Raw genomic sequence first — 11,238 nt, 5'->3', positions numbered from 1 at the left:
GTTTGAGATTCAAATCACTCACAAGCAAGATTGATCGTGTTTAGAATCATTCAAGCTAGACATGATCGATCTTGTTTGTGGAGTAATTTGAATTTCAAACAAGTGTTCTTGCCATGAGATATTCGATCAACAAGGTAATTCAAATCTTACTTCTCATATAATGGTTCCTTATCATTTGGAATCAAAGTTTTCCTTTGGGTTAGTTACTTGGTATAAGAGCTTTTCCTTGGTTGATTCCTTATCACATAACCAAAATTTGTCTCTTAACCTTGCTCTGATACAACCTTTTAGACTTAGATTGCGTAAGGACGATGCTGCATGCTACTGAATCACAATTTAAACTCTTCATTTGAATCATAAACCATTAAATTTCAAATAATTCCAAAAGGAACAGACGAAATCATATTTATACCTCAACTTGTTTAGAAGCGGTGGAATTACATCTAATGGCCTTCTGAATGAGTGGATTCTTCTGGTGTTTGGACCTCGACGCAAAATTAAATGAACCGCGAGCCCCAAATGAATCGACGGCGAAATTCTTTCTAGGCGAAACGGATGGAAATCGAAGCCGCGAACTAAAAGAGATATTACAGGAAGCCATTGATGACTGAGAAATTCTTCACTGGTACAGTCCCAGATGATCAATAAGAGAAATCGAAGAATTTCGAAGCGGATTAAGACGAAGATCAAGATTTTTGCATTGTGGGCCGAGAGATTCTTGTAAGAAATCTGTGAAAAACGTGAAAATCGCGTCCATGCCATTTCCCTTAAATGACAACTTTGGAGTTATGTTGGATCTTGGTAGATGGGCTTCCCATTTTGATTTCGACACCAAATTTCTCGCAAAGTTCTTCTGATTCTTTCCATTTCGTGCAAATTTATTGGTTGAGCGATCAAGTGATGTGGGCATTGCGATGAAAACTTTGAAGATTTGTTCATAAATTAAACCAAAATTTTAATTTTTTTTTCAAGTATTAAAATAAATTTCAATTTTTAAAAAATTTTTTATTAAAAAAATAAATTAATAAAAATACTTTTAAATTTTCTTATAAAAATACCTTTAAATTTTTAAAAGTTTCAACAATATTCTTAAATTTTTTTTATGGTTAATATTTTATTTAAAAAATATTCTTAAATTTTTATATTATTTAAAAATACTCTGTAAAAAATTTCATTAATACTTTATTAACTATTTTTATTTTAAATATCCTTAGATTTTTTATTTTATTTCAAAAATATTTTTAAATTTTAAAAAATTTTATTAATACTTTCTTTTAACTGATATATATATATATATATATATATATACATACACATGTTCTTGCATTTAACTTCGGAGTCACTTATTGAGTATTTCTTTAAATATTCAAAGTCATATGCTACTACATTTTTCAGGTTAAGGCAAGACATTCTTGTACGATTGACGACGGCATCGCAACTCGAGACCATAGCACATACATAAAATAATGATATTTATTTTCTTAGATTTAGGCTAGAATATGATATTTTTAACCTTATTTATTTTATGTAGTCTTTTGTTGTGTCGTTTTAAAAATGTTTTCGAAACACGTAAGTTCATGACTGTGTTTTAAGATAAATGATATGTTTTCTGAAATTTAGATGAAGTGTTCCGCATTCCATGTTTAGAATATATATACAGTAACGAATTTAAATTAAAATAGAAAATTTCGGGACGTTACAGTTTATATATATATATATATATATAAAAAGAAATTAACCGTCATATGGTTAAATAATAATAATATTGGAAGTCGGAGAAAACTTTTAACTAGTTGACACGTAGCGTCCGCCTGGTGGAGAAATTTAAGGGTCCCACGTTATCCCTTTTCAGTTCAGTGGGTCCTCTCAGCCTCAACCTTCGAAGCTCTTCAATCCCCGCCATGGCTTCTCCTTCTTGGTTACCTTCCAACTTTCTCCCGCCTCTTCCTCTTTTGTTTACTCTCTTCATACAATCGGTTCGAGTTTCTTCTCAACGATCGCTCCTCTTCTTCTCATTTTGAGGATTTCGATAATAATCGCCGGCCGATCAGGTAGAAATGTCGATTTCTTCCTGTCTTCGGCTTCCATTTCCCGCCGTTCAATCGGCAAGAAGAAGCCTCGATTTGTCCCAGCGGAATTTTTCTTGCCTGCGGTCTACTTTCGAGTCGCTTCGGCTGCGTCGTCACTCGCTTCTTCGTACTAGATTAAGAACTATTTCCACCAGCTTCTCGCGGAGGCCGGTGGAGTCTTCTGCGTCTGGACAAGAGAAGGAAATCGATAAGAAAGATGAGTCGGAAAAGTACGAATTGGAGAGGCTGTTCTCCAACCTTAATCAAGCTACATTCAAGCGAGAACCTGGTGATTTTCCGGTTCCTTCTGATTCTTTGATTCGCATTTTCATTGGGAGTTGAAAACTAATTATAATTTGTGTTTGATTCTTTTTTCCTGGGATTTGTGGTGCGGCAGGAAGTTTATCCAGCGCGATTTTCCTGGTGGCTGGGACTACTGTAAGCATTTCAACATTGCACGTTCTTTTCCTTCTTATAATTCCTTTTGAAAAACATTTGACTAGAATTTGTTGTTCGCGCTCTGCTATATTTCATCAGAATTAGTTACAGTAGTCCAACATAGAGATAAATGGAATAAATCTTCCTCAATCGAGGGCCGAGGGTTTAGGCAAAGATGCAACTACAAATGTTTTCATATAAATTATAATTAACCTGTGATCTTACTCTGTAAATGAATGCCAACGACATCCACTCCTTCCTTCGAGGTTGGAAGTTCAAGTTCCTCTGCCTCAGTTGTCGTACTCAAAATACTCTGTAAATGGACTAATTTTTTATGCACAGATAAAGCTGAAGAGTTTGTAAATATATCATGGGTATTTCTCAGTAATCTTTTCCTTTAATGCGGGTCAAGTATTTTTTTTAAATGGTAAAATGTATGTTGGGCCTGTATACAGATTGGTGCTGGGATCCTCGCCATTCCTGCTGTAACTCAAGAATCCGGATTTCTAGCCTCTGCTATTACGTGCACATTTTGTTGGGCGTACATGGTAAAACTATAGCAGCAGCTTGTATATATATTATATATATATATGTTTATCAAAATTTGAACTCAAAATTTTATTATCATATTAGAGTTCAAATTTGCATAGAATACAATCCCAGCATGGTTGTGCAGTTAAATCCTTTCCTGTATTGCCTTTCCTAAGGATTCTATATATTTTTTAGTCTATTGCCCATCCTTATAAAATGACGCCATTTATTTGAAATTTCACTGTCTTGGATTTCCCACTTGGGCTCAAAGTATGAACTCTTTTGAAGTAAGAAGTCTGGTAATTTGCCTGTAGTCTGTAGGTAGTTTTATTTGTTGTATATCTCTTTAAAAATTCTCAAGCATCTCTAAATTGGTTGCCTGCATTACATTTTAATTCATAAAATCTTAGCAACTTTGCTGTATTGTAGTCTGTAGGTACTGAAGAGAGATTCACTATAATTACTATACTAAGATATAATTCACGCAGTCAAAATCGACAGATCTGAAAATATTCAAGGAAATAGAAGTTAAGGAAGTTTTATAATTTACTGTATGCTATTAACCTTTTTCAGCGACGATAGAAAAATGGTATCATAAATCAAATTTCTGAACATACATCAGGCTCTAAAAGAATTCTCTGATGGAGAAAAAATAGAAGTAACTAAATGAATAAAATATCTTTTTCAGACAATTTTCAAATTCACTTTATCATGCTACCGTTCCCTATTTCTTGTTTCAAATTCATTATAAATATTGTTTCTCATTATTTTGAAATGTTTATGAAGTTGTTTACAAATTTTGAAACAATATATATTTTTTTTTTTGTCCTGTTTGATCAAGTTTTTGTTTTTCAAAATTAAGCTTGTTTACCACCTTATGTATTTCTTTATTTTCAAATGAAACTTTCATTTTGTTTAATTTGAGTACTTGGAGAATGGAATATTAGAAATGATTATTAAACACATTTTTATTTTTAGAAAGAAGAGGGAACACAAACAAACACAGGCAAAATACAAAAGAAACTGGAAACAAGAAGAAAACCTTACGAGGCACTTTGTTTCTAAAGTTCTATAAGAACCACTTCAACAATAGGATTTTTAAGCCCAAGATCAAAAGACGAGGAGAACTAGGATAACTATGCTTACGCATTATATTGTTTCTAAATGTCAATTTCTCAGCCAGCAGCACCACTATGATACCAACATAAAACTTTTGTCAAATGATACAGAGTTTATCCTGGACTGCTTTCTTTCATCCCATATTGTCGTCCTGAAATAATTAGTCAGTTACTTAATGGAACCATGCAGGTTGTGACAGGACTCCTAATTGCTGAAGTCAATGTGAACACCATGTGTGAACTGGGTTCTGGTGGCGTGTCTTTGGTAAGGTCTTTTATAAAGTTTTAGGGTGAAATGAATATTAATTTTTCGAAGGATAAATACATACTGGAATGCGCATTCAACTTGAGCATTGGGACGAGATATAATAATAAGGATATTTGATCAAGTAATATAAACTCGTCAGTTCATTGTCAAAAGTTTTGAGATTTATTCCCTTGTGAGATTGAATCATTAATCAAAGTTCTGATAGGAATTCATCTTCAATTATAAAGTCGTTATCTGTTCTTCATCCCTTAGCAGAAAGTGAAGTACTGTTCTTTATTATTATTTTGCAAAGGTGTGCTGTTCTTCGTTGTTCTCCAACCATGCAAACTAAATCACAGCAAACCTACAGAAAAATGAACATGCTAAAGTTAAAATTAAGAAAATTGAGTTCAAGAAATTGTAATGTGGAATTCATGTTGAATTTTGAATGACTTTGCATTCAATTTCTTAACTTGAAAGAAGAGAGAAGGAAAACATTAAACTTTAATGCATGAACTATAAAAGGAGAAACCTGATGAAAAATTTGACAATGTGATTCCCATTCTCAAGTTTTCCAAGTTTTTATTTTTGCTTTTGTGAGGGTTAATTTGCTCCCGACCACTGAAATTTATATTTTCCTATTGCAGTATTTTTTGTATGTGATAAGCCTCGAGATATGAGAGCTTAAACTATAATGTTTCAGGTATCGATGGCCATGAGAACTCTTGGGACAGTTGGAGTTCAAGTTTCTTGGTAGGTTGAGATGTAATTGTTTTAAGCTCTACTTAATGTCTATCTGTTGCCAAGTATTGAATTTTGAAATGTTCTTATAGAGACAAAATGTTGCAAGCATCTCTGTCAAATTTTAAGTATCGTTATCTACTTGATACCTAACGGCTGATGGTGATCATATTATTGTTCAATTTGTCATTTTTATTGGGCAACTAAAAGTTTTGTATGGAGCCTTTACCTTTAAAACTAATGAGCCAATAAACTTGACAGAGTTATTCATTTTATTATATATAGTTATGGATGGATAGAGGTTGTATTAGAGACTTAGAACAAGGACATAACGCTAAACATGAAAATAAATAATGTAGAAAGACCGAAAGGCAGCCATCTATGTGGTGAGCTATGTCAATGTTCCCTATTCATCTTTTGACGATCGTATGGAAATGATAGAGGGTTAAACAAAATTAAGCACGTAGCTGCTTGTGGAATGATGTGATAAACCATTGATCACTGATTCTTAATCTGTTTATTTATTATTATGGCCTCCTTCATTTTTCTCCCATCCATGTCTGTCAAATCTGACAATACTATTTTGCAACTTGCAGTTGGTCATACATTCTCATTCACTACGCCCTTCTGATTGCTTATGTCGCTCGTTCTTCCGATATCTTGACCACTTTTCTCGGAATTCCCTTGTATGAACAAGGAGTCCAACCATCGTTAACCCCTAGTATTAGAACTTATTTCCAATCTTTGTAATCATACAAAGAAAATGTTCTTTTTTGGTGCTGATGCAGTATTGTAATTGCAGATGGGAGAGTGCAACCCTGTTCTCTTTGATATTTGGAGGCATATGCTACTTTGGAAGGTACGTGCTTCATCTCTACCTGTACTTAAACATATTATCCTATGGAGATTGAGGTTTTCCTTTAAATGATTTATCTCGGGCCTTAATACTAACGACAAGAGGCAAACTTTTCATCTGGCTATGCTCTTCTCCCTAATTCGTGTGTCCACTGCCAAAAATACACTGAAGATATCACTTATTTTTTCTTGGACTGTCCTTTGCCCGCTCATCTTATGTGAAAATATTTTCAGATCTTTGGAGGACAATGCAAAGATCCCTTCTTTGTTCTTCGTAATGGTTTTACTTTCAAAAACTTAATAAAAAAAGCTATGGCATTAGGGTTGTCTTTTTAAATATTTCGTTCTGAATTAGAGATTAAGCGAATATGATTGTAAGAGTTCTGGAGTGATTTGGACCATGTTGAATTTGCTTTCTCCCTTGTTTTAAAGAGCTTTATAATTATCCCCCTTCTTTGATCATTTTCATTGAGTAAGTTTTTTGTATCTCAATGGGAAATTTATTATTTAAAAAAAAAAAAAGAATCCATTCCCAGTAAACTTCGGTCGTGTGTATTGTATCCTATGGAATAAGAAAGGAAGAAAAAACCTCTGCACCTAGAATCAATCACTTCAAGGAATCTGTTCTGAGTATTCATTTAACTTCATATATGTGCGTTTACACATATAAATACATATAATTGCAGCCAACTCTGCTCGGAATTGACTACAAAGATGTCTTCAATTGCAGCCAACGTTCTATTGGTGCTATCAATGGGGCCCTAGTAATCGGAATCATCATTTCCTTTGTAGGTCTTGTGGTAATATGTTCACTTCACTTCTGGAACTACATGCTTTGATTTGGGTTGTAACCAGGATTGCTAGTTGTTAGGGGTTGAGTGATCACATGCTGTGTTTGGTCTGGATACTTGAGTTAATGTAGTAGTTGATCAAATTTTCTTGAATATTCACTGATAATGTTGAGGCCCGAGAGAATAATTTAGTGGAAAACCCCCATGGACGAGGGAACTTCATTTGATATCTATTGTTTGAAAAATTTCTGCAGATATATAGTTGAAATAAAGTGCAGTTCTCTTGCTCAACTTATGAACGATTTTATTTTCGCACTATTAATTTGGAAGAGCATTGCATTTTACTGCTCTGAATTTATTACATAGGTCCATTTCTACCAGTTTTTTATCATTTTACTTGTGCTAGGGATATCATGAATGATGTTCTATTAAAACACGTGTCTATTCTTGTACCAAACAAATTTCTCGCTTGATTATCTGGCCATGGAAATGTACTTTCGTCAATTATACTTACTGCTACATAGATGCACCAATATCAAAATTTATTTTTTAGGCAGTCGCGAGTGGAGGCCTACATTGGGATGCTCTCCTTAAAGCTAATTTCGAAGCTGTTCCTATGAGTATACCTATAATTGCCCTTTCATTTGTTTACCAGGTAAATTCCCGCCCTGCTATATCCAAAGTTGTTCTGTGAATGTGATAAGATTTTATATTATATGTAATTCACTTTGCAGAATGTGGTGCCAGTACTCTGTACAAATCTGGAAGGAAATCTGGCAAAAGTAAGGTGACATATATTTCCTTTAAGCAGTAAACTGATTTCATAAACTATGGAACTACCTCGAATCATATCTTTTATTTGCTTGACTTGTCTAGAAGAAAAGGCTTAATAGAATTTGAAATTACTTCGGTTCTCATCTGGTTCTCCGACTCATAATATTAATTTTACATTAGCATGGATGCACTAAAATTACATGTATACAGTTGCATACATCGCACATCTTTCACTTGATCTCTACAGAACGGCTAAAGTACCCATGTTCATTGTTTCAGCTCGTGATATGCTCATCCAATCCCATTTTATCTGAATTCCATAATCAGTTGCATTTTGATCAAGTGTTTGTATACTTCAGTCAGTCATCTTTAAAACAATCAATAGTTGTCTACATCATTGACTGATAATATTTCAGGACATCCATTGTCATTGGCACTGCGATACCTCTGGTTCTATTTCTCGTCTGGAATGGTGTCATCCTAGGGACTATTTCAAACCTTGATATGGGATCAGATAAGATATTAGACCCATTACAGCAATTGAGATCAACGAATGGAGCTGTAGGAGTAAGTTTCTGGACAGTTTAGTTTATGCACACTACCAACTTTCATCGGATGACTCATTTAAAACAACTATTTTTTTTTCATGCAGCCTATAGTTGAAGTATTTTCTCTTTTGGCGATCGCAACATCCTACATTGGATTTGTTTTAGGATTGTCTGATTTTCTTGCTGACTGTAAGTGACTTCTCTCGTCAATTTTATTGAATTAAAACTGTATTTGCCCGATTGTTTCAGTCCCAACAATTTTAGGCATAATGATTATGGATTAATTCTTTGTGTAGTCCCGTGAAAAACATAAGTCAGATAACAAAGACTACAAATACAATAAATGTAGGAATAACAGACCGAATTTATGTGGAAACCCCATCAACGTTGAGGGAGGGGAAAGCAACGGGACAATCTCTGAAAATCTTCCACTATTAAATAATAAAATTACAACAGATTCTTTATTTGTTCAGAGGAAATCACGATAATATTCTAAAGAAAATACCTCTACTTTGGTTAACAAAAAATAGGTTAGGAACCACAACCCTCCATAATGGTATGATATTGTCCACTTTGATCCTAAGTTCTCATGACTTTGCTTTTGGTTTTCCCAAAAGGCCTCATACCAATAGAGATGTATTCCTTACTTATAGACCCATGATCAACCCCGTAGGACTCATCTCCTAACAATCCTCAACAAAATACCCTTTACTAGGACGCATCTCCTAACAATCCTTTAGGTATATGAAATGCATTCTTGAGAAATCTCACCAACATAGACAGACGAGAAAAAATTATTTGTTTCACAACCGTGGGTGGATTTTAATCGCTTGCTGAAACTTTATTCTTCCTTTTCCCTCAAGAGTTCTCCAGTGTCTCTCTGTATTTTCCTTGTCTATTTTGGTTGCCTTACACCACACCTCATCTTCTCAAAGAAGTTTCCACTTAGGAATGCTCATTCTGTTGCTCCTTTTTCCATTTTCTACATTCAACTTTCTTGTGGCCCATCATTTTGCAACAGTAGATTGATTTTCTCTAGTGGTTTTGCTTGCTGATTGGCCACGATTACAATGAACCCTTATTTCGTTGCTGATTTCTCCCTCGATTTTTGTGACCAAAACATCGGACTCTATAGCTAAAGAACCCAATGCTATCCTCATTGCTTCTTCATTTCACAGCCTACTTTTAACCATATCTATACTCAACGTTTCACTAGGAGAGTTATTATTTAACAATTCTACTAACTTTACCCAATTGTCAGGCAAAGAAGTAGTAATGCCTGCAACCCATCATCTTAAACTATCCGCATTGATGAAAGTTGATTCATTATGCCTTCCATCTCACTCAAATGACTGCTAATTGAAGTACCTTCCGTATTCTAGGTTGGTAAGCTTTCTTACCTAGAAAAAAGTATATTCTCATTCGTTTTTCTCTAATGCATCTCTTTTAATTTCTTCCACAAGCAATATGCTGATGTCTCATTTGAGACGTGGTACAAGCTGTCATCTACCCGAATATACCCAACAACTTGTCTATTCAATAAGTCCCAGTTTTCTTCTCTCATAATTTTCTGGTTTGTTTGACTCACCCAGAATAGGAGCATGCATCTCGTTACAGTAAAGATCTTCCATTCTTCTTTTCCCCAACTTCCAATGTGATTCATTCAAACTGACCATCCTACTCGTGTCAAACTCCAAGAGTATTCCTACCCCAATCAGAAATGACAACATCCCTTTGACCTGACAAAGTGATTCCACCAACTTGCATTGATACCACCTCTTGGGGTTGAGAAGTCACGTTCTTAGTAGGTTGACTAATATCAGTTTCATGGAAAAATATTACTTTAAACCAACATTAAGGACTAAATTTTAAGATCTATAGCTTTATTGAAAATACAGTCTAAATTTACGCGTTTGATAGTACATTGACTAAAAATAGAACGAGAAGTATAGGGACTACAATAATCTTTTACCATATATTTTATTCAAATGTAAACTAAAACCAGATTTCCCCCCCACCCCCCCTTTTTCTTTACACGAGAGATGTATTGAACTTTCTATTTTGAAAAAAAAGTAATAAATGCTTTGCTCGGTTGGTCTAAGCTAAAACCAGTTTCTTTTGAGTTCATATTTTGATGACATTATTATGAATATCATTACTGAGTCCCATTCTGAATCTGGTAGGGTTTTGATTTCTTGTGTTATGGACAGTGGCCCCACATATCTGCTTGACATAATAAATCCTTCGAATATATTGAGATTGCTAATATTTTTTACTTTTTGCTGCAAAACCAGTGCTAAAACTACCGAGTGGGGAGAACAAGCCTTTGCCATTCATTTTGACATTAGTTCCACCGCTCATCTTATCATTGATTGACCCTGAAATATTTTTCAAATCACTGGACGTGGCTGGAACATATGGGGGTAATACTGACGACACTCTCTCTCTCTATATATATATATATCTTCTTGTTCTTCTTCCCATAGCTTTATTTTTCTTCATCAATCTAAAGAAACCAAGATTGTTCAATGATATTCCTTACCATTTCTTGTCTAGTGTTGCTGCTTTTTGGAATTATTCCAGCTGCAATGTCGTGGTCGGACCGGTATTCGAGATCTCCCCCGTCTGTGAAACTACCAACGGTGGTTCCCGGAGGAAGGTTCACTCTCTCACTCGTGATCGGAGGCGCTGGATGGGTAATTTTCTCAGAACTATTGGAGAACTTTGGACATCTATGAACTTAGAAGGTTATGCTGCCACTTTCAAACCTTTCTTTTTGATAATCCAACAAAAATGTTGAACTTCACAGCCTTTTATTTAATCAACCATAAATAATTCGGTTACTTTGAGAAAAAAAAAATGATAAATAATTCAGTTCACTCTTGAACTAGACGTTTACTCATAAATAATTAGACATAACAGAATAAAGATTACATTCAAATAAACTCTTTTATTCCAAATAGGTCACTTTCAATTGGACTTTTAATTTCTTTTAACAAAAAAAATATTGAGAAAACTTGAAAATGTGAAGCTCAATCATTAATTAGAAATTACTTAAAGGCAATTATTACATTAAATAATATTAATAATAAAGAACAATCCCATTCCATTGACTGTCTCCTAACA

At 34.2% G+C, this 11,238-nt stretch overlaps 1 protein-coding gene across 3 annotated transcripts; it reads left to right on the top strand.

The window, feature by feature from the left end:
- Positions 1-1,871: 1,871 nt before the first annotated feature.
- LOC111792980 (tyrosine-specific transport protein-like) lies at positions 1,872-10,991 on the top strand. 3 transcript variants are annotated; one of them, XM_023674622.1, is made up of 14 exons: positions 1,872-2,358; positions 2,467-2,507; positions 2,963-3,055; positions 4,347-4,421; positions 5,107-5,156; positions 5,741-5,830; positions 5,947-6,003; positions 6,730-6,787; positions 7,344-7,445; positions 7,525-7,577; positions 7,981-8,131; positions 8,217-8,301; positions 10,407-10,535; positions 10,669-10,991. In XM_023674622.1, exons 1-14 carry the CDS (start codon positions 2,058-2,060, stop codon positions 10,848-10,850), a joined length of 1,467 nt encoding a protein of 488 aa, XP_023530390.1. In that variant the 5' UTR covers positions 1,872-2,057; the 3' UTR covers positions 10,851-10,991. The 3 variants fall into 3 exon arrangements, with proteins under 3 accessions (XP_023530390.1, XP_023530391.1, XP_023530389.1); XM_023674623.1 differs by lacking the exon at positions 10,669-10,991 and adding an exon at positions 9,374-9,494 and having other exon boundaries at positions 6,730-6,799; positions 10,407-10,490; XM_023674621.1 differs by having other exon boundaries at positions 1,873-2,358; positions 6,730-6,799.
- The last annotated feature ends 247 nt before the right edge of the window (positions 10,992-11,238 follow it).

The sequence above is a fragment of the Cucurbita pepo genome, chromosome LG04, assembly GCF_002806865.2.
Source record: "Cucurbita pepo subsp. pepo cultivar mu-cu-16 chromosome LG04, ASM280686v2, whole genome shotgun sequence".
Lineage (NCBI taxonomy): Eukaryota > Viridiplantae > Streptophyta > Magnoliopsida > Cucurbitales > Cucurbitaceae > Cucurbita > Cucurbita pepo.
Note: the sequence above shows the minus strand (reverse complement) of the source record. Positions and strands in the feature narration are given on the sequence as shown.